We start from the raw sequence: 22,824 nt of genomic DNA, 5'->3' as shown, positions 1-22,824 counted from the left end.
TTTTTCTTCATTTCTTCATGATGAAATGTCTCTCTGAAGATGGAACAACAATGTCCCTTTTGTCCCATATAATCTCCTCTTCCTTAACAGCTACACAAAGAATAAAAGAAAACAAAGATCCCTTCAACCAGTCTTGCTGTAAGCTCCACCGTGTAGACAAACCCAGGTCCAGAGTGGAGGAGATTATATGGAAATACTGCCACCATGCTGTCCAGGTACCCTGAGAAATAACGACTGAACAGCCAGCTGGAACAGTGTCTACCTCAGTCACTAATGTAAAAATATCGTAGAAGTAACACTTGTGTGGAAAGGAAGGGAGTCTCTTGAAGCACAAAGAGGTGAAACCAACTAGCAGCAAAAGTTAAACTGCCTACTGATCCTTGTCAAAAGTGAAAGCACAGCTTGTACCAATAAGTGGAGAAAGAGGTACCCTCAAAGATGTATTTCACATAACTGAATTCAAGGAACAAAGACATGCTGTCCGGATGCACTTTCAGAAGAAAGGCAACACGACACATTTGCCTAGCATGCACACATACAGACACTTCCAGTCATGACCCAATCTACAATTGCTGCAGTTAGGCTGGGTTACATGTGGAAAGTTTCAGTGTGCACTACTCAAAATAATAATGCAGAGTGCAACACAGTTCCTAACTCAAATGGCAGCTAGGAAGTAAATAGTGTAACGTAGGAGGGATGAGCTTTCAAAACCTTTAACAGTGAACCTTCCAAAACCAAGTGTATTCCAAAAGTAAGAACTCTAAAATTTCTCTGAGTCTGATAGTGGAATATGATTTCTTTTAAAAGAGAGTATGGGACTGCTAAAACTTTAACTATTTTGAGGAAACAGAAGGGATCATTCATTTTAATCCTCCTAGCAATGATATTAAGTGGCCTCCTCAACCAAAGGAAGAAATTGCACCTGTTTCTCCAAAAAAAAAAACCCTTTAAAAATCATTATATCCAGGTCAGGTACAATGGCTGACACCTGTTATCCCTGTTATTTTGGGAGGCTAACATCTGTTATTTTGGCTAACACCTGTTATTTTGGGAGGCTGTTATAACACCTGTTATAACGGCTAACACCTGTTATTTTGGGAGGCTGAGGTGGGAAGATCACTTGAGCCCAGGAGTTCTAGACCAGCATGGACAACATAGCTAGACCCCAGCTCTACTAAAAATAAAAAACCAGCCAGGCATGGTGGTGCATGCCTGTAGTCCCAGCTACTCAGTAGGCTGAGGCAGAAGGACCACTGAAGCCCAGGAGATCAAGGCTGCAGCTGTGATTGCACCACTGCTCTCCAGCCCGGGTGACAGAGTAAGACCCTGTTGCTACAAAAAAAAAAAAAAAAATTATTATTATTATATCCTACTGACACAATTTTAGAGAATGTGAAACTTGTTTGTATGTTTACAAAAAGGTGTGAATCTGGAAAAGAATCTGAATACAGAAGACTTTAAGACTTTGAACAATACAGGCACAAAGGAAAATGGAGAAGGTTGGTGCAAAGCAAGCAAGTGTACTCAAGTTCTAAATGTTGGGAGTCATGTTTACATTAAGACAAACTGAGAGAGGAGATATTAAAATTGTTGGGTTTACCATTCTCTAGCTGTTGTTGACGATCCTCTAAAGCCTGTTGTACAGCTTGGTAGCGGCCCAGAAAGCTATCGAAGCCCCGCTGCACAAAATCTGGGGCAGAAGGCTGAGACTTCAGGGCCGAGCAGCTTGCACGAGCCATTTCAATTTTGGGGTGGAGGCCAAGAAGATTTGTCAATTCCCACTAAGGAAGAGAAAATATGGTCACACAACTCACTGAAGATGAACATCCTCAAAGGAAGTTAATCAGGGCAGCATTAACTTAAAGTTCATGATACGAGAAGCCCTCCTTAACTCTGGGACTGCATATAGAATTCCTCCACGTTCCAGACGGTTGGCTCCTTACCTGACAGGAATCCTTCAAGCTTGGCAAGGACTGCCAGGAAGATTCAGAAACAGAAGTGTGTTTCACCCACTCCTCCTTTGTCTTGATGACCTTTTCAAGCTCATCAAGCTGCTTGAAATAAGCATTTATGTCTTCCTGTAGCTGAATCTTTCTTTCCAGATCTTCCAAATGTTGAGATACATTCTTCCATTCTGATAAAACCTTCTCCAGAACATTTTTTATTTCTTCAGTAGGAAGGCCTTCTATGCAGACATGAAAAACAAGCAGTCTATATATTACAAAATGTGTCTTGAATTTATTCTAAACATTCTAACATTCAGAATAGAGAGGCAATGTCACACATAATGATCACTTTCTTAAGTCCCTTTTAATACAACAACAAAAATTTATAATGATGCACTTAAAAATAATTATGTTTATTTCAATCCCTTGACCAAAGAAGAAACACATTATAAAATAACGATTCAGGAGCAGTGCAGATATTGCAAAAGACACATCAGTAGAACTTCAGCCACTGCCTTTTCTAGATAATATATGTTTCCATCCATGCCATGCTTCTACTCTGCTAGTTTGTCACCTGAACCAGTGAAATAAGATCAACTACTTTGATCTGTCCAGGCCCAACTTCAGAAAGAAGACCCTTTGTCCTAGGAAAAAAAGACAGCTGGCTAGAAAAACTAGGAGGCAGCTCAGGTCTTGGTGACCAAAGCACAGCGTCATATAAATTAAGAAATGAATGGCGAGGATGCCTTATGCTGGGAAGCAACCTGGTGAGTACAGGAATATTAAGCCGGCAGCCAGGCTCTAGAAGCATCAGCAAGCCCACTGGGGACCTTGCATATAAATAAGCAAATACCAAAAGACTGAGGCAGCAATAAGATGATCTACTTTAGAAATACATCAGGGAAAACAATGCCACCATTTTTATTACTGAAATCTTATCATTTTATTTGTCCAACATTTTTGAAAAGTAGAGAATGTTCCTAAAAATAATAAAGTCATATATAATAATAGGTTTTATCATAGTCCTCCCCTTAATCTAAAAGACCTTCAAATCCTCTAAAATGACCATGAAAAAGTATGGGAAATCTTCAAAGGAATCTTTCTATTCGGAGGAGAACATGCATACCGAAAGGATGGCTTCACATTTTTATTGAGTAGGAAAGCAATAAAACAACCCTGCTTTATAAACATATGTAATCAAAATCCAGGATAATGAGAGCTTGAACTAAAAAAAAAGGCATAAAAACAAAAAGTCATGTATGATCCACAGACAATGCAACTTTGAAAATTTTTATAATTTTATAATACACTGTGTCTACTGAAAATCATAAATGGGGGCATATCATGCTGTCATTTGAATGTGTCACCTATGTCAATTGCAGAAGTTCACTGTTCACCACCATCTCTCAGGTAAGAGAATATGAGACATAAGCAAAGCATTCACACCACAAGCCATGCTGCGTTATCCCTGTTAATGGGGAGAGTATACAAAACAAATCACCATTTTCCTAACAATATGAACAATGGAGATATGGGTCGTGCCCCTGCCCCGTCATTTCTATTCTAGGCAGGCAAAGGAATAGTAACACCAACCACATCATCTTTATGTTGGACAATTCATACTAATCAAGGAAGAAAATTAAGTAGGTAAATAAAATGTCTGAGGTGGAAAATTATCACTACTCATCTAGAAAACTGGAAAGAGGTGCTCACTTCAAGAACAAGGGCAGTTAAAACAACTTCAGTTATTTTTTCACTGACAATGTCTTACAAGCCATTCATTTTGCCTCTAAACCAATTTTAAACATCTGAATCTCCCTTTCTCTAATCCTGAGATATTGCTGGTTACAGTGATGCCCGGTAATGATTCAAGCACAATTTACATCTTATAAAAGGAAAACTTCACATTGTCTTTAAAAATAGTTGTTTTACTCCCAGAGATCCAGAGTTTAAAATTTTCTATTTCTATAAAACACAGAGTTCTTAGAAGGTGACTAGTCAAAAGGCAAAATCAACAGCATATCACTTTATTAATTGTCTAAAAGAGAGAAAATAGAACGCATTCCTGCCACTCAGTCTCACTTGACTTTACACTTCTCAGTCTATCACTATTGGAATCAAGGGAAATGTTTACAAAACATAGGACCTTCACCAAACTTCATAGGCTTTTATGCTTAGGCAACCACAATGGGCATTGATTCATAAAGCCACATTATCCAGATGCCCAACTACTGTATTTTATTAGGTGAGGATCTCTAGGAACAAGATAAGCTAAACGAAGAAAACCAAGTATATCAGCTATGAAAGTCAAATGAAACACACTATTTCATTTATTTATTTTTATTATTATTATTATTATTATTATTATTTTGAGACAGAGTCTTGCTGTGTCACCAGGCTGGAGTGTAGTGGTGCGATCTCAGCTCACTGCAACCTCCGACTCCCTGGTTCAAGTGATTCTCCTGCCTCAGCCTCCTGAGTAACTGAGACTACAGGCACGTGCCACCATGCCCAGCTGATTTTTGTATTTTTAGTAGAGACAGGGTTTCACCATGTTGGCCAGGATGGCGTTGATCTCCTGACCTCGTGATCCACCCACCTCGGCCTCCCAAAGTTCTGGGATGACAGGCGTGAGCCACTGCGCCCAGCCTCAAGCTATTTTATTTTCTAAAAATGTTTCTATGTTCTATGAGATACCTCAAAACTTACGTAAAATGCATTAGGCAGGAAAGACCTATCAGAATTGGCTATGGTGGGCTTTTTGATGGAACTGGTTTCAGAAAAACAGTGACGTGATTATTCAAACATGGGTTTTACTGAAGAATTTGACATGCCTCCCTAACTGAACTGGAACACACAGACTTTATTCAGTTCAGCTCCCCCATTTCTCAGCTTCCCACTGTTGTCCTAAAAAAATTTTTTTTAATAGATGCATCTTTAAAACAAAAAAGAATTAGGGTCCTCTAATGAATGCATTTCTAATTCCACCAATGCTTGAAAAAAAATGGTAATACAAACTATAAAAGGTTTCCTATGAAATTGGACAAGCATAAATTAGGTGACAAAAGCCCCATGTCATCTATTCTCCAGTGTTGCCTTTGGCCTTTTGCAAGTAGCACTTTCATGTGAACTCAATGTCCAGAATGTGTCTAGTTAGGACCCATTTACAGTAAAATTTTATGGACCAAAGCCTATAGTCAGCTAATAAACTAATAGTCACCTGATAAACTAACAGCTAAGAGTCAGCTAATAAACTCCCTCATTTTCCAGACACCAAGGCAAAGAAACAAGGGTTCCAAGACTTTCCCAAGGATAAGAAACTAGAAAAGGACAGGAGAATCCAAGTTCGCCCATTCCCCCAATCACTGTTATTCTCACTATAACATCACCTCGCACCAACTTCTCATCTACATCAAGTCTCCCCCATCTTCATAATTCTGCCACACTGCTGAAAACCCGACAGAAATGGGAGTAAATTCAGTACACAGATTCAAGAAGTTATCCCATATTCACATCAGATAAAGTCAGAGTCACCAGGTACAATGCTGAGGTAGAAGTAGAAAATCTATGCTTATAAAGGAAATAAATTTAACATCCAATGCATTATAATTATTGAATGAACCAGCATCTCAAGGGAAGTTATCATCTGTTTGTGTCTCTGGATCTCTTCAAGTAAATACTGGAAAGAGTAACCTCCAAGTGGGATGCCCACAGGCAGGACAACTAAGACAATCTGCTAGAATGGATTTTGAAAGAAAATATTAAATACTATTCTATTTAATTTATTTAAAGAAATTAACCTTTATTAATAATATATGGCTTGATAATACATTTGCATAATTTCAAAATAAATGGACATACACTATCCACATGGTATACATTCCATATTTTGTGTGTATGTGTATATATCTATATATGTTTGTGTGTGTATATATGTTTCTGTGTGTTTGTGTGCATGTGTGCATGTGTGTATACACATATCCAGTATACATACTAAATAAATAAACATATTTGTTAAAGGCTGGAGGCAAAATAATCTAAGGTCAAAACAACATGAATAGTTGTTTTCTGGAGGGAGGAAGGTGACTAACCCAAAAGAGAAATTTCTGGAAAGGTGGAAATTTTCTACATAGTGATGTGTGTGTGTAGGTTACACAGGTGTATCTATTTGTCAAAACAGCACAGCTAAGTCATGTATTTCAATGTAAGTAAATTTTACTTCCAAGAAAACTGTAAAAATAGTAATAATTGAGAGGCTGAGGAACGAGTAAAGGTATAGATAATTCAAGAATGGCAGAATATTGTCAATTATTGAACTAGGTAACTGATACAAGGAAGTGCATGATAGTATTCTATTTGCTTTTATATAGTTATATTTTCCATAACAAAAAGTCAAACAATAAAAAATTAAATGCTACTGCTTTGAAGATTCTTGTCAAACTAATATTCCTAATTCTGTATAGGTATCTGTACAGGTGTCAAGGAGAGCTACAGCAGCCTTCCAAAGTGCTTACCATTATTAGACCAACGTACATGGAGTGCAACAAATGTCTTTCAACATTTCTCTAGAACAAAGAGAGATTCGTATGCAAAACTGCACACCAAGAATATTAATCTTTAGCTTATTCTGAGTCACTGGGAGCTACAGTGAAAAAAAAAAAAAGTCTTGGGAGCATTTAAAAATTTCATATAAAAGTAACACCTTATCAAACTTAACTATAACAATACTGTAGTAAATAAATATAATGCATTAAAAGTTATCAAAAATCAAATACCCTTAATGAATTTAATGTAACTTCATTTCCCAAATGTTGCCAAGTAAAGTTTTCTTTTGCTACCACCTGCAAAACAAATTCCCAATATATAAACCCAAAGGATACAGTTTTAAAATATACTATGCTAGTGGGTTTTAACTGTTCTGCTAATCAGGGTGTCCAGCCCCCACCGCATACAAAATCAGAACGACTTTGCTTTTATCTGTTTTTTTACAATCAGCTTCAGAATAAAATTTCATTTTTAAAGATTCTGCTGCCTAAAAACATTTTTGAAAACCATTTATCTAGCCAAAAGAGGATTCGAGTATTAAAGCAAAATATTTAATAGGGCAAACTGTAATATTATTCGATGCCACCATCTGAAAAATATGGGGAAAAAAAAATCAAGGATCTTACCTTTTCCCATTTGCTCCATAAGGATTTGTCCAGTTTGGTTTAATTCATCTGCTCTGGGGATTCTTTCTCTCTGTTCTTTTTCTAATGCCTGCAAATGAAGTCTCAATATAAGAATATTGCAAACTTTCTTCTCAATATAATGTTGCTGTTTTAAATGTTTACGTTTATTGTCCCTCCTACATTCTTTTTAAATCTGAAAAGGTAAATTCAAACATAATCACAGCAACTAAAAAGCATTGGTTTCTTTTATAAGAAAAAAAAATGTACATGATAATTATAAGGTCCTATCAGAAGGAAATAATTAAAATTATGTTTTAGATCCAGGATATCTATTCACATACATACCCTGAGTATGCCACACCATAAAAATAATGGTTTGAGTCAAAAGAATTGAATGTGTTATGACAGAGGTTGCTGAACAAAAATTAACTAATAAGAAAAAAGGATAGGCTTGGCATGGTGGCTCACACCTGTAATCTCAACACTTTGGAAGGCTGAGGGGGGTGGATCACTAGAGGTCAGGAGTTTGAGACCAGCCTGGCCAACATGGTGAAACCCCATCTCTACTAAAAATACAAAAATTAGCCAAGTGTGGTGGCAAGTTCCTATAATCCCAGCTGCTCGGGAGGCTTAGGCATGAGAATTGCTTGAACCCGGGAGGCAGAGGTTGTAGTGAGCTGAGATCGCGTCACTGCACTCCAGCCTGGGCAACAGAGCAAAACTCCCATCTCAAAAGAAAGAAAACAGGAAAAATGGATAGAAATATTTTGAGGCTCAGTATTATTTGTTTGCATTATATTAAGTCTAGGGTTTAATGTAAACTTCAAGCACAATCATATTTCATACATAATTTTTAAATAATGAAAATAGAAAATATGCTTTAGAACCCAAACCAAAGTATTTTGTTGGTTTTTTTTTTTTTCTTTGAGGCAGGTTCTCACTCTGTCACCCAGGCTGGGGTGCAGTGGCACAATGATGGCTCACTGCAGCCTCAACCTCCTGGGCTCAAGGGATCCTCCCATCTCAGCCTCCCGAGTAGCTGGAGTTATAAGTGCAAGCTCATGCCCCACAATTTTTTTTTTTTTTACTTTTTGTAGAGACGGGGTTCTCCCTATGGTGCCGAGGCTGGTCTCAAAACTCCTAGGCTCAAGCAATCCTCCTGCCTTGTGCTGGAATTATGAGCATGAGCCATGGCAAGCCCAGCCCGCATTTTGTTCTTTATGTTTGAGGAATGGCTCTTAATTTCATTATTTTTTTTATCTCTATAGTTTGATATTCCCAAGACAAAATTCTTTCCAGAACTAGTAAGAATGAAGCAAGTAAAATCATGTATACACACACAAACACAAGTATATGTGCACACAACTCAGTATTTGAATTTTCTCCCATTCCTCCATCCCCAACTGATATTTATATATTAACTATTCAAATAGTATCCATCATAACACAATCAAAACTTCTGAGCAACCCATATTACTTCAACCAGACAATCCAGAGAAGAATCCCAATTCTAAATTCTTTACATGTAAGTGCTATCAAATAAATTCAGCTATCCTACTTTGATTTTCACAAAGTTTATTGTGACTAGGTAGAACAACCTTCTTATAGTCAAAGATCAAGGAATATTAGCAAGAGATTCTAAGAAACACCATTTACTTTTGCCTAACCAAGGATCAATGTAAAAGTCATCATCAAACTGGAGAAAAAGGCAATTATCTGCTTTTAACAAGTTGATTTTTTGCTACCTCTTAAGATGGCAGGAGACTAGACTACAAATTCTCCACCCAGGTAATTCATCTGTTGGAACAAGATACTCCTTCACTAAAATAATGGAGGAGGAATGAGGAGGAGGAGGAGGAGGAGGAGGAGGAGGAAGGAGGAGGAGGAGGAAGGAGGAGGAGGAGGAAGGAGGAGGAGGAGGAGGAGGACGAGGACGAGGACGAGGAGGAGGAGGAGGAGGACGAGGACGAGGAGGAGGAGGAAGAAGGAGGAGGAAGAAGAAAGAAGAAGAAAGAGGAAGAAGAAGAAGAAGAAGAAGAAGAGGAAGAAGAAGAAGAAGAAGAAGAGGAGGAGGAGGAAGAAGAAGAAGAAGAAGAAGTTAATCTTTCCTCAGTTTGCAAGAAAAATAAGGGATTAGAGTAATGCTGACATTTTCTTTGTTTTATATATTTTTTTCCAAATCTTTGGCATCTGTTACTACTTGTCTGAAACAAAATAAATGAACTTCTAGATAAATATTAAATGAAACACAACGGAACGCCAACCACGCCTTACATACTTTATCCCCCCAAATATAGTAACAGTTTCTGCCAGTAAAGTTGTTCCTGCATCACAGGATAGCCTTTAACTTATCAGTATTTTGTGGGACTTGTTCCATGAAGATCACCGTTACTACTAAACTTTCTGCCACCTGAACGTCTTTGACAATTGATTGGTCAGTGATCATTAAAATCATCTATCCATCTTTCAGAACTGTGAGAAGCACATGAAATGACATAACATAGGCCCCACTTCTGGCTTTCCCAACTCTCTGTGCAGAGAAGGCTCTGATAAAGGTGCTCCCAGCTCAACCAACTTCCCCATTCCCCCTGCCCACCCACAATCATCACAATCCGCTTCCATGAGCCACAAGAGCTTTAGCAAGTGCTGAATAAAAAGGGTGCAATGGAAAATTATCTTCAATTTCTAAGCCCGCACAGGCAGACACATAAACAGGCAGACATATAAACAAACAACAGCATAAATGCAAGAAGGGCTTTCACGGAGATATGGCCAAAGCCACATGAAGTCAAAAGATTAATCACTGAACTCTTTCTAGTGAGGCTAAGGAAAGCCTCCTGGAGTGGGGACATTTCAACCACACAGAAAGGTGGGCTTAATGGAGGGTCATTATGGACAAAGAAAACAGCTCCCTGTGCTTGGTGTGCCCTAAGCCCTCTTGCAAGTTCGAGCTCAGACCACCTCACCCTCTGGATTTTTAGATTGTAGGGAAGACACCAACAAACCCAGCCTCATCTCAATTCCCATTTCACCCACCACTTTCCAACTTAAACCTTAGATAGTTATGCACATCTTGTTTTTAAAATATCCTCCAAACTCTTTAAAATAAAACTCTACTGCTGATACAAAAACCATTGCAGACTTACACCAGGTGCCCAAACAGTTAATGCAGTAATGTGTAGGAGACGTATAAGCACCAAGGACAAAAAAAGCTCTGCAAGCGCCCATCACACTCTTCAGAAACACAAGTAAGCATGGAAAGCGGCAGGGCTAAATAAATTGTATTTATTTTGTACAAGTCTAAAGAAAATATATTGAAGACACTTTTTGATTTAAAATAGTTTGTTGTATTCCGAAGGCAAAACATCTTCAGAATAATGTTAATATAAAGTCATAAATTATTAGATACCAGATTAAGGGTGATCTAAACTGACTAAAAAGTAGTACCACTAACTGGATCACCAGAAGAAGTATTCCTCACTGTACATCTCAATGATTGACAAAGATGGAAAAAAAAACCCTCCTCCAAATAGGGATCTGATGACAGCTAGCATGAATGGATTCAAAATTCACTACAATGTACTAAAAGCTACCTTCTGCCTACATTTATTTTACAGGAGGCTTTTGAATTCCATAATGTCTTTATGCCAGCAGAAAATCCAGCATGACGAACTATTTTATGCACTAGGATATATGTGTTTTATGTTTTTTACCTTCAACTTCTTTTTCATTTCGGAAGTGTCTTGCATCTTCATATACTCTTTTATCTCTGTGGTCTGAATGGCAGTTTTCGATTTCAAAATCCAGTTCAACAGCTCTGCACTTATAGCATCAAACCTGTTTGAAGATTCAGAGGTGACCATTTGTCATGTTTTCTTCTATTGTTTTACTTGACTCCAGAAAGAGCAACTCAAGTGCTCATCAGGAATATGTTTTTTTATCACTCCCCCAAAAACAGCAACCCAGAAATAGGGTAATCATGCAAAATGAGATCATATATTTACAACTAAAAGTATGAAAAGAGTAATAATATTATAGGGTTAATAAATAATTGAAGAAAATAATTAAATAATTTGTTGTTGTTGTTGTTTCGAGATGGAGTCTTGCCCTGTCGCCGAGGCTCGAGTGCAATAGCACGATCTCGGCTCACTGCAACCTCCACCTCCAGGTTCAAACGATTCTCCTGCCTCAGCCTCCCAAATAGCTAGGATTATAGGTGCCCACCACCATGCCCAGCTAATTTTTGTATTTTTAGTAGAGACAGAGTTTCACCATGTTAGCCAGGCTGACCTCGTGATCCGCCCGCCTTGGCCTCCCAAAGTGCTGTGATTACAGTCATGACCCACCATGCCTGGCCTTAAATAAAAAATTTTAAAACTTTACATATTAAAACAATTTTTACCTTTATAAGGAATCACTTGTATTTTTATAAATGCTTATAGATAATAAAAACCAGATTTGGTTAGATAATCAGCAAAGAACAAGTACAGATATTACTAAAGTTAACATCTTTTGTTCAATATGTAATGATTGAGCCTTACTAAATGTCAGGCATTGGGCTGGGCTCTTGATATGAAAGTGAACCAGATACAAATCTCAGCTCCCAAGGAGCTTCTAGTCTAGTAAGCAATGGAAAGTAACAGGCAATAACAAAAGAATTTGCTAGGTGCTAATTCCAGGAATTCACAGGAGTGGCTTCTAATCCAATTGGGGCATGGATGGCTTCCTAGAGGAGAACAACAGCATTACACTGAGGAGTTTCCCTTGCCAAGGGAAAGCAAAGAAAGGGAAGATCACATTTTGCAAACTGCAAGTATTAGTTAGGCGTGTCTGGAATAATGAGTACTGAACTCACAAGGGAGGGACAATTGACAATGTGGCCAAGAATCACATGGACCAGCTACAGGAAGGCCCTGCAGGACATATTAAGGAGTTTTGACTTACCCCAAAGGCAGCTGAGAGCCAAGGGAGAGTTCTATGCATGGAACTGACATGATTCTATTTATCCTTTAGTGTTCACCGAGGAGAAGGCATTAAAGAGAGACAAGAGCCGAGAACAGGCTGTGGAAGCAACGGGAGTCACAACTAAGATAGTAACAGTGGGAAGGAAGACGAAAGGACAGGTTTGAGAGGTGTTGAGAAGGTTGGTCAAAACCACAGCAAGGAGGAACAAGAGGAGCCACGATCACTGATTGCTGACCTTCTACCCTGCCCCTTTCTAAGTGTTTCATGTCTATTATTAACTCAAGGAATCCTCACCAGCACCCTAAGAAGTATACACTATTATTATCCCCTTTAGAGATGAAGGTACTGCGCTCACAGAGGTTTTCAGTAACTGTCCCATGTCACAAAGCTAACAAAGGGTGAGGCTGGGATTCAAACCAAGACTGTCTATCTTCTTAACTAGTACCCTCCCCACAGAGCTTCTCGATACGTTAAGCAGTGGTACAAGTCGTTACTGCTGATTCTTGTGAGAAACTTTGCTTAAAGTGTTTCTGGTGAACTATGAATATTTTATCTTTTCATCAAGGTAGATTTTCCCTGTAATATGTGAGGGATTTTGTGATGCTCTAGATAAACATCTGGGGTCAAGTTATTGCTCAAACAGGGATATGTTCCTCCTGTCATCTTAACAGCAGCTTTCTATTTAATATTTCAGAGAAGAGACGGCCATCTAAAAATCGCATGTTTACAATGACCTTGGAGACTCAGTCAGCATCTGCTCTCAATATGGGCAAGAGTGATGCAATGATCGCAAGTCACAGGAACAGGTATCTACATTCTAGGAAATGACTGTCCCACTGTACCCCGGAGCTGGTAAAAACCACCACCACAGCAGCACCAGGGGAAGAGAAGTGGAAATGAGCCGCCATTTTTTAAGCATATATTCTAAACTAGGCACTGCATTAAGCAGTAATTTAAGGCCCTCGATTATTGGGGTAGTCCATTTTAAGGCAAACTAATAGTGGTTTCTAGAGCAGACAGAAGATATAAAAGGGTCTGGAAACCATGTTAATAGGAATGGTTAAGGATCCCCTGCACTTTCTGACAAGAAAAACTGGGATATAAAAGCTATCTTCAAAGACTGAGGAGGTCACTGTCAAGAATAAAAAGACAGTCATGGACAATCACATCCTTCCAAGGAGAATAACGGGAAAGGAAGAAAGAAAGGTTCGATCACAAAGTTCTCCCAATTGAACACAGGATAAATAAAATCATCCAAGAAAATTTAGATGCTTAGCTAGTGCCAAGGAGAATATTCAGAAGACAGGGGCAGGGAGTGGTTCAGTAGTTAACTTTTCATAATAATAATTATTATTATGTCTAGATTTGCCTATGATTAATGATTAGTACAAAATAGGCACCAAGTAGAAAATATAGTATGTGCAATATTGGATTTGAACAATTTCTCTATCTCTTCTCACTTTTTCTTAGCTTCAATATCCACATGGATCTGTCTCTTCTTTGGGGGAGGAGGAGGAGGCAGTTCCTGCTTAGATTTTTTTGTAATTGCTTGTTCTCTTACACGAACAGTCTCCAAAAGGTCCTTCTGAGGAATCTGAGACATCCCCAGCTTTGCTACAGCCTGAGTCACCTGAAATAAAAGCCATCCAAAATTTCAATTTTTATAACAGCTTCATTGAGATATAATTCACATGCTATAAAATTCTTTCTTTGAAATATACAATTTAATGGTTATTAGCACATTTACACAGCTGTATAATCATCCTCACAGTCTGTCTCCAGAACATTTTATCACCCCAAAAAGAAATCCCATAGCCATAAACCAATACTCCCCATTCCCCACTCCCACCAGTGGCAACCACGCATTTACTTTCTATCTCTGTGGATTTTCCCCTTGTGGACATTCCTATGAATGGAATCATAGCATATATAATCTTGCGATTGGCTTCTTATACTTAGCATAGTGTTTTCAAGGTTCATCTATGTTGTAGCATGTGTCAATACTTCGTTCTTTTGTATTATCAGATAATATTGTATGCATACACCGCATTTTGTTTATCCATTCATCTGTGTATGGATATTTGAGTTGTTCCACTTTTTGGCTATTATAAATAATGCTGCTAAGAATATCTGTCTACAAACCAATGTTTTATGTTTGGCTAATTCATTAAAATATTTTTAAGATTAATAAGATTACTTAAGATTTAAGATGTTAAGATTATTTATTGGCTAAGTATAATCAGTTACTATGAATTAAATTACAGGATATTAAGAGAATCTATTAAAACTTATTTTAGAAAACGATTTTCACATGTCAATTTTTCATCAGGTGTAAGTAATCAACTTTTTAGTTTGCCTACTACTCTTTTATTTCATACAAATTAAAACTAACCTGAACATTTAAATTTTATATGTTCACTTCATGGCACAACATACGATCCAAATCAAAAAGTACCTGGTTGGAGGAATCTTCTAGTCTCTGAACCAAAGAATCCCATCTTTGAGTCAGTTCCTCTGAGTCACTGTTGATCTTCTTAGATGCCTTGGAATTATCAAGTAATTGTCCCACATCCTGGCCAATCTCACTCAGCTGATCCAATGTTTGACGCTTCATTTCCATGTCTTCCTTCAAAATCTAGTATTTCAGATATTTATTAGATGACTCTTTTTAACAGGACTTTATCTTTCTGTTCCCCAGCCAAAAATTTTAAACATGTATATTTTATAGTAAAATGTACATGCTTTGCAGTTCACTATGCTAAAAGGTAAGACTCATGGTTCCAGATTGTTACAGGGCAGCAGTCTAATGCTAGGTAATGAGCTGTAATCTGCATTCACTAAATCGTATTAACCATTAGCTATAAAACATTAAGATATCATAGGCTTACAACACAGATGCTGACAACCCCATCACTTACAGCCAGACGTCGAACACTGACACTTAGTTCCTTTTGGTCTTTGAAGTTGCTTGTCTGGACTTTATTTAAAGCCTCTTCCTTTTCGGTTAACCAAGCTTTCAACAAGCACTACAAGTAATAACAAAAGTTGAACTTTATCTGCAGAATCATTTGGTAATTCAATTAAATCATGCGTCCAAATTTCTAACTTTTATTTTATTAGAGGCTTCACCCTTACATGGGGATAAGAAGGCCTTCAAACACTTAAGTCTGAGGCACAGATGACCCAGAAAGACACCTTTCTTTAAAATATTATCCTTCTCAGATTTGTAACAGAACAATCAGACATTAGCCTCATACCTAGGGAATTAAACCTAATTCTCAAGGAGATAGGTGGAGGGAAAAGGGAAAATCCAACTATGCAAGTCTCCAAAGGAATTACATTGCAACTTTCTAGAGGCAGAAGAAAGCTCGGAGATTGTCTTGTCCCAGCCCCTCATTTTAGAAAGGAAGGAAAGAGAAGTCAAGTTACATGTCCCAGATCGCTTGGCTAGCTAATGGCAGAGCTGGGTCTAGGGTCCACACCCCAAAACCAGTGTTTTCCATGGCATCACGTAGGAAATCCACACTAACATTCAAGGTTCAACAGCAATTATGATTAAAGGAGGGAGTCTGAAGAGCACCCAAAGCCCATATAAAGATTTTTAAACTTCATTGGACAACAATGCGTGTTTTCTAAGTGAGGATATTCAATCATGTAGAGAGATAATCCTGAAGAAGGGATGGAAAACAACTGTAGCTACATTGTGATAATTTATCCCAAAATGTGGCATTTAGGGCGGAAACCCTTTTCTATTTAGTAGGGAGGAAAAAAACTTGGTTCTGTATTTGCAATGGAATCAATTCTTTCTCAGCGATTTTATTTATCAATTAAATATTTAACAACTATTCCTTGCTTCTATATTTCACCCCCCAATGGATACTGTCCTCAGTCTAGTGAGGCTGGTAAGATATGCACATAAATAATGATGCCATAAGACAGAACATGTAGATACTACACACACACACACAAAAGGTATAGTTAAAATGTCAGATCATTGTAGAACACGATGAAAGGTCAGTTTAAAACCTAAAGTGATACAAGTGATTGAAATACTAGTACTCTATTTTTAAACTATTTTTTATCATCAAATAAATTTGCAATTAGTTTACTGGATAGAAGAGTAACACAATGGTTTTCTCTAGCAATCGATGTTCTCTACTGCAATTATTACTATTACTATTATTTTTATTTTTTGAGACAGAGTCTCACTCTGTCACCCAGACTGGAGTGCAGTGGTGCCATCTCAGATCACTACAACCTCTGCCTCCTGGGTTCAAGCGATTCTCCTGCCTCCATAGCCTCCCGAGTGGCTGGGATTACAGGTGCCCACCACAGGCCTGGCTAATTTTTTGTATTTTTAGTAGAGACGGGTTTCACCATGTTGGTCTGACCTCAAGTGATCCGCCCGCCTCGGCCTCCCAAAGTGCTGGGATTACAAGCGTGATCCACTGCACCCGGCCTTTCTACTGTCATTATTGAAGTAAAATTTTAACTATTCTATGAGACTTTTTGGCCTAACTACAAGGTTCACAATAAACGTAAATATTTATAAAGTGAAATGTAAATATTTGTAAAGCGAAATGTAAACATTTCAGAAATCAGAATCAGGTCCCTTTTGTGATTCCTAATAAGAAAAATCTGACCACAGATTGAGGGAGGGGTAAGTAGTCATTAACAATTTATATTTGGACAAATTCTGCAACTATCTGCCAACATATTTAGTAAGCCACAAAACATCATACACTTGAGTTTTTTCCCCTGAAGAGAATATAGTTGCTTCTTATAGATGGAAATGAAATGCATTTAAAAGAATCTAAATGGACACTGAGAGATGTGGGAATAGAGTATTTGCTTTTTTTTTTGAGAGGGAGTCTCGCTTTTGTCTCCCAGGCTGGAGTGCAATGGCACAATCTCGGTTCACTGCAACCTCCGCCTCCCGGGTTCCAGCGATTCTCCTGCCTCAGCCTCCTGAGTAGCTGGGATTACAGGCACCCACCGCCACGCCTGGCTTATTTTTATATTTTTAGTGGAAACGGGGTTTCACTATGTTGGCTTGGCTAGTCTCGAACTCCTGACTTCAAGTGATCCGCCCGCCTCAGCCTCCCAAAGTGCTGCGATTACAGGCATGAGCCACCCTGCCCGGCCAGTATCTACTTATTTTTTAAACCACAACTGTTTGGTATTTGGGGAGAAAAGTTTTATTTGTATTTTGTTTCAATGGTTGCTTTTCTGGAAAGACAGAGAACGGGCAAAGAGCCACCAGTCCTATTGAAAAATTAAGGTGGCAGCTTTGTACAACAGGTTCATTTGCTGTGATAACACTTAGTGGAAAAAATATGCAATTAACCCAGTGTTAAATCAAAGGTGTGACTAAATAATATTTTCTCATTAATTTCAATACTTGTTAAAAATCAAGAAAAAATCTAGGGAATTAAAGTTCACAGTGTGTTGAGTGGATTCATTACTCATTATTTACTGAGCACAAATTATATGCTAGGCATTGTGTTGATACAAATTCAAATACATCACCCAACACAAATCCACTAATAACTATAATGTCAAACAAATCATGAAAATAGCATATCTAAGTACTAACATTCCAAGTAATGAAAACAGGTCAAATTAATGGAGCCAAATGACATAACCTCTGTGAATAAGCTTCATGATCAGTTATAAACTGTATAGAAATTTGATCTTTAAAATAATTATTTACATATTTTCCTTTCAAAGAAAAGTAAACAAGGCAACTTTATTCTAATGTCACAATAAAAGATGGGTTACTTTCCACCATTTATTTTGCCCCTTATGGAAAACAGTTTCATACCTGTTCTTCCAATAATTCCTGCCACAATATATTGATTTCTTGTAACCTATTCCAGCGTTCTTCAGTCCAACGGCATACTGCTGTCCAGCGCTCACCAAGTTTCTAGAAAAACGAGAAACCATCCTTTGTCAACACAGCCTTAAGAAAGAGTTATCACAATCCTTGAAGAAATTAATGATTTCCATTGTTCTTTATTATAGCATAACAACTTATAAAAAGTATTCTTATAAAAATTGCTTTAAGATAACACAGACTAGGCCTAGAAATGTATGAATTAGAAAAACTAATTTCCATAGAATTGAACAAATGATTTCACGTAGCTAGAAACTAACATAACTAGAACTCTATCCTCTGAATCTTTGACTCCAAACCTGCTCTTTCTATTTCATTGTGGTTTTTATGAGAATATGACATTTCTACATATTATTAAAAAATAAAACAAACATATCTACTTTTTGTGCTTCAAATTTTTCAAATTTTTAGCTAAAAAAACCAGCATGTCTGTTATATTCCTTAACTCTTTTACATGCCAAGAAAATTTTCATCTGTAGTATCAAAATTATGAAAAATGTTTAACTTATAAAAACTGCTTTGAATAAGAGAATTTTTACGAGACAATAAGAAAATCAAACGATTTGTTCTGTTTACATTATGTGATCCATAAAAAAATTCCCCATAAGTTACATAAACTAGCAACAGAATCTTACTAGTATCAGCAATACTAAATAAATTTTATTAATTATAAAAAATCACTCTTCATGATTATTTTCTCCCAAAATCAATTTATTGCAATTTTACAAATAATGATTAACAAATGTTAAAATTTATTTTTGTACTATATACATGTGAACAAGAATTATTTAATTCATATTATACTATTTTGATACTTAATATGAGAATAAGCTTTTCATAGTACAAAGGGGGAGAAAACTTAAGAGCCAGAAGATAGATTTCCAGTCTCAGCATGATAACTCATTGTCTATTTAAATCTCAGGAGGACTACTTAACCTCTCTGAATCTCAGATTCCTTACTGCTAAATAGTCAAGGCATGAATACTTAGCTCTCAGATTATAATAACTAACTACCACATACAAGTCTTAGAACCACTGTCTGACTTTAAATATTACAAAAGCAAAAGGACCTCACGTGATGAAATTACAGTTTGGATTGCCTCACTTAATGAGGCATCATATTTAAATAAATTGGCAATGTCTTACCAGAAAATCCAAGTATTGTTCAAATAAAATACCAATAAATTTATCTGTTAAAGACTTGTAAAGATCCACTATTGCCTTTGTGCAAAAAGAAGCAATTTTGGGAGGTTTCCAAAACTGTTGTTGAAATTCACATATTAATCTACTGAAAACACTGAGATATTGAATCCTACTAGGTGAAATTCTCAAACTTTACTATGCACATAATTTTTCTTACATTGCAAATTCACTGCATCCCTCCCTCACCTAGATTTAGGTAGTGGGTAGAGCCTAGGAATCTACATTTTAACAAGCTCCTCAAGTGTTTCTGAGAAGAAGTCAGTGGATCACTTAATAAGATCAGTTCCTGTGTGATATGGTTTGCCTGTGTCTCCATCCAACTCTCATCTTGCATTATAACTACCACAATTCCCACATTTTTTGAGAGGAACTTGGTGGGAGGTAATTGAAGCATGGGGGCAGGTCTTTCCCATGCTGTTCTCATTATAGTGAATAAGTCTCACAAGATCTGATGGTTTTATAAAAGGGAGTTTCCCTGAACAAGCTCTCTCTCTTTGCCTGCCACCATGCATGTAAGACGTGACTTGTTCCTCCTTCCATTCTGCCATGATTGTGAGGCCTCCCCAGCGATGTGGAACTGTAAGTCCATTAAACCTCTTTTTCTTCCCAGTCTCAGGTATGTCTTTATCAGCAGCATGAAAATGGACTAATATAGTAAACTGGTACCAGTAGAGTGGGGCGCTGTTGAAAAGATACCCGAAAATATAGAAGTGACTTTGGAACTGGGTAACAGGCAGAGGTTGGAAACATTTGGAGAGCTCAGAAGAAGACAGAAAAATGTGGGAAAATTTAGGGTACCTGTGGAAGAAATTTCTAAGCAGCAAAGCATTCAGGAGATGACTTGGGTGCTGTTAAAGGCATTCAGTTTCATAAAGGAAACAGATCATAAAAGTTTGAGAAATTTGCAGCCTGACAATGCAATAGAAAAGAAAATCTCATTTTCTGAGGAGAAATTCAAGCTGGCTGCAGAAATTTGCATAAGTAACAAAGAGGCAAAAGTTAATCACCAAGACAATGGGGAAAACGTCTCCAGGCATGTCAGAGGTCTTCACATCAGCCCCTCCCATCACAAGCCCAGAGGCCTAGGAGGAAAAAATGGTTTCGTGGGTTGGGCTCAGGGTCCCTGTGCCTGTGGCTAGGTACTTGGTGCCCTGCATCGCAGCTGCTCCAGCCATGACTAAAAGGGGCAAAGGTACAGCTCAGGCCATGGCTTCAGAAGGTGCAAGCCACAAGCCTTGGCAGCTTCCATGTGGTGTTGAGCCTGTGGGTACACAGAAGCCAAGAATTGAGGTTTGGGAACATCCACCTAGATTTCAGAGGATGTATGGAAACACGTGAATGTCCAGGCGGAAGTTTGCTGCAGGGGTGGGGCTCTCATGGAGAACTTCTGCTAGGGCAGTGCAGAAGGGAAATGTGGCCCAAACGGAGTCCCTACTGTGGCACCACCTAGTGGAGCTTTGAGAAGAGGGCCACTGTCCTCCAGACCCCAGGGTGGTAGATCCACTGACAGCTTGCACCGTGCACCTGGAAAAGCCACAGACACTCAACACCAACCCATGAAAGTAGCCAGGAGGGTGCTATTTCCTGCAAAGCCACAGAGGCAGTGCTGCACAAGACCATGGGAACCTACCTCTTGCATAGGCGTGACCTGGATGTGAAACATGAAGTCAAAGGAGATCATTTTGGAGCTTTAAGATTTGACTGCCCCACCGGATTTCATACTTAAATGGCGACTGTAGCCCTTTTGTTTTGGCCAATTTCTCCCATTTTGAACAGATGTATTTACTCTTTGCCTGTACCCCCATTGTATCCAGGAAGTAACTAACGTGCTTTTGACTTTGCAGGTTCATAGGCAGAAGGGACTTGCCTTGTCTCAGATGAGACTTTGGACTATGGACTTTCGAGTTAATGCTGAAATGAGTTAAGACTTTGGGGGTGCTGTTGGGAAAGCATGATTGGTTGTGAGATGTGAGGACATAAGATTTGGGAGGGGCCAGGGGCGGAATGATATGGTTTGCTTGTGTCCCCATCCAAGTCTCATCTTGAATTGTAACTCCCACAATTCACACATTTCAAGTGAGGAACCCAGTGGAAGGTAATTGATTCATGGGGGCACGTCTTTCTCTTGCTGTTCTTGTGATAGTGAGTGAGTCTCACCAGATCTGAGATGGTTTTAAAAAAGGGAGTTTCCCTGCACAAGCTCTCTCTCTTTGCCTGCCACCATCCATGTAAAATGTGACTTGCTCCTCCTTCCCTTCCACCATGATTGTGAGGTCTCCCCAGCCACATGGAACTGTAAGTCCCTTAAACCTCTTTTTCTTCCCAGTCTCAGGTATGTCTTTATCAGCAGCATGAAAATGGACTAATACACTGTGCTTCCAAATCTTGTCATTATGCACAAGGAAGCTGGGGACTGCAACCAACCCCACCCATTCACCCCAAGAGCTGAAGTAAAGAATCAATACCTGAGTACTCCTGTAGCCCACACACTGTAGAACCCCAACTGGGAAGTATAACCAAAGGGAGGTTTTTCTACCCTTCTGGACAAAGAATGAGAAAGGACATGAAGAACAAGGGCACTAAGTAATTGTGTCTCAGACCACAGGTCCCTCAGGATTATCCAACTTTACAGCAGCCTTACCTGTAACTGGTCTTCTAGGATAGCTGTAGCACTCTCACCACTGTTTTCATCAACAATGACCACCATGTGAGTTAGTGAATTTACTTTCACCTGTTCAGCCTCAAGATCACTTTGCAAACTCTAGAGAAAAAAATTAAGATAAACCATTATTTCTACTCTTTCACATTTACCTATTTAAAATGCACTCAGTTGTCAATAGTAATTAAGGACAGTTAATGAGGCATCATATTTAAATTTCCAATCATTACCCTAAGTGTTCTACTAATGAAACTAATCCTATTATACATCTTTACATTCCATTATCAACAAAGGCAGTTTGAGGATGCAGTGTTATAACAGACTGCAAATGGAGATATTACCACTTTTATTCAAGTTCTGGCCCTCCCTCAGAATTTACAGCATAAAGGAGTTGAGTGTCCATACTAGGAATTAAGACAAAAATGTAGAAGTGGTAAAGCAAAAAAAGTCCAGAGCTTAAATATACCAAGTCAGAGATCATTTTATCTAGTGTAGGACAGTATAAAGAGATAAGTAGAGCACTACATGACAGTCAAAAGTTACTCTGATTAGCTACCCAACAAAGCAGTTAAGGAAGTATGGACACCTTAGATTCTCTCACCTTTTCCATGGGAAGAGCATAGTCATTGGATACATGTGTATAAAAAATTTATAGGCTGGGCGTGGTGGCTCACACCTGTAATCCCAGAACTTTGGGAACCCAAGGCAGGTGGATCACTTGAGGTCAGGAGCTCAAGACCAGCCTGGCCAACACAGTGAAACCTCAACTTTACTAAAAATACAAAAAATTAGCTGGGCGTGGTGGCACATGCTGTAGTCCCAGCTACCTGGGAGGCTTAGGTGGGAGAATCGCTTGAACCCAGGAGGCAGAGGTTGCAGTGAGCTGAGATTTTGCCATTGCACTCCAGCCTGGGTGACAGAGCGAGACTCCATCTCAAAAAAAAAAGAAAATTTATTGAAACACTATCAATAGTGTTCTCAAAT

At 38.3% G+C, this 22,824-nt stretch overlaps 1 protein-coding gene across 8 annotated transcripts in view; it reads right to left on the bottom strand.

Moving 5' to 3' along the window:
• Positions 1-22,824, bottom strand: part of UTRN (utrophin) — a 573,989-nt gene that overhangs the window by 397,123 nt on the left and 154,042 nt on the right. For 6 of the 8 annotated variants that reach the window (NM_001372253.1, XM_024247835.3, XM_054556774.2 and 3 more), the window contains 9 exon segments: positions 1,601-1,781; positions 1,944-2,185; positions 7,118-7,205; positions 10,831-10,954; positions 13,543-13,712; positions 14,538-14,717; positions 15,001-15,108; positions 17,907-18,008; positions 21,823-21,942. In NM_001372253.1, the coding sequence (NP_001359182.1) occupies positions 1,601-1,781; positions 1,944-2,185; positions 7,118-7,205; positions 10,831-10,954; positions 13,543-13,712; positions 14,538-14,717; positions 15,001-15,108; positions 17,907-18,008; positions 21,823-21,942 (1,315 nt within the window). 8 annotated transcript variants of the gene reach the window in all.

This window comes from Pongo abelii, chromosome 5, assembly GCF_028885655.2.
Source record: "Pongo abelii isolate AG06213 chromosome 5, NHGRI_mPonAbe1-v2.0_pri, whole genome shotgun sequence".
Lineage (NCBI taxonomy): Eukaryota > Metazoa > Chordata > Mammalia > Primates > Hominidae > Pongo > Pongo abelii.
Note: the sequence above shows the minus strand (reverse complement) of the source record. Positions and strands in the feature narration are given on the sequence as shown.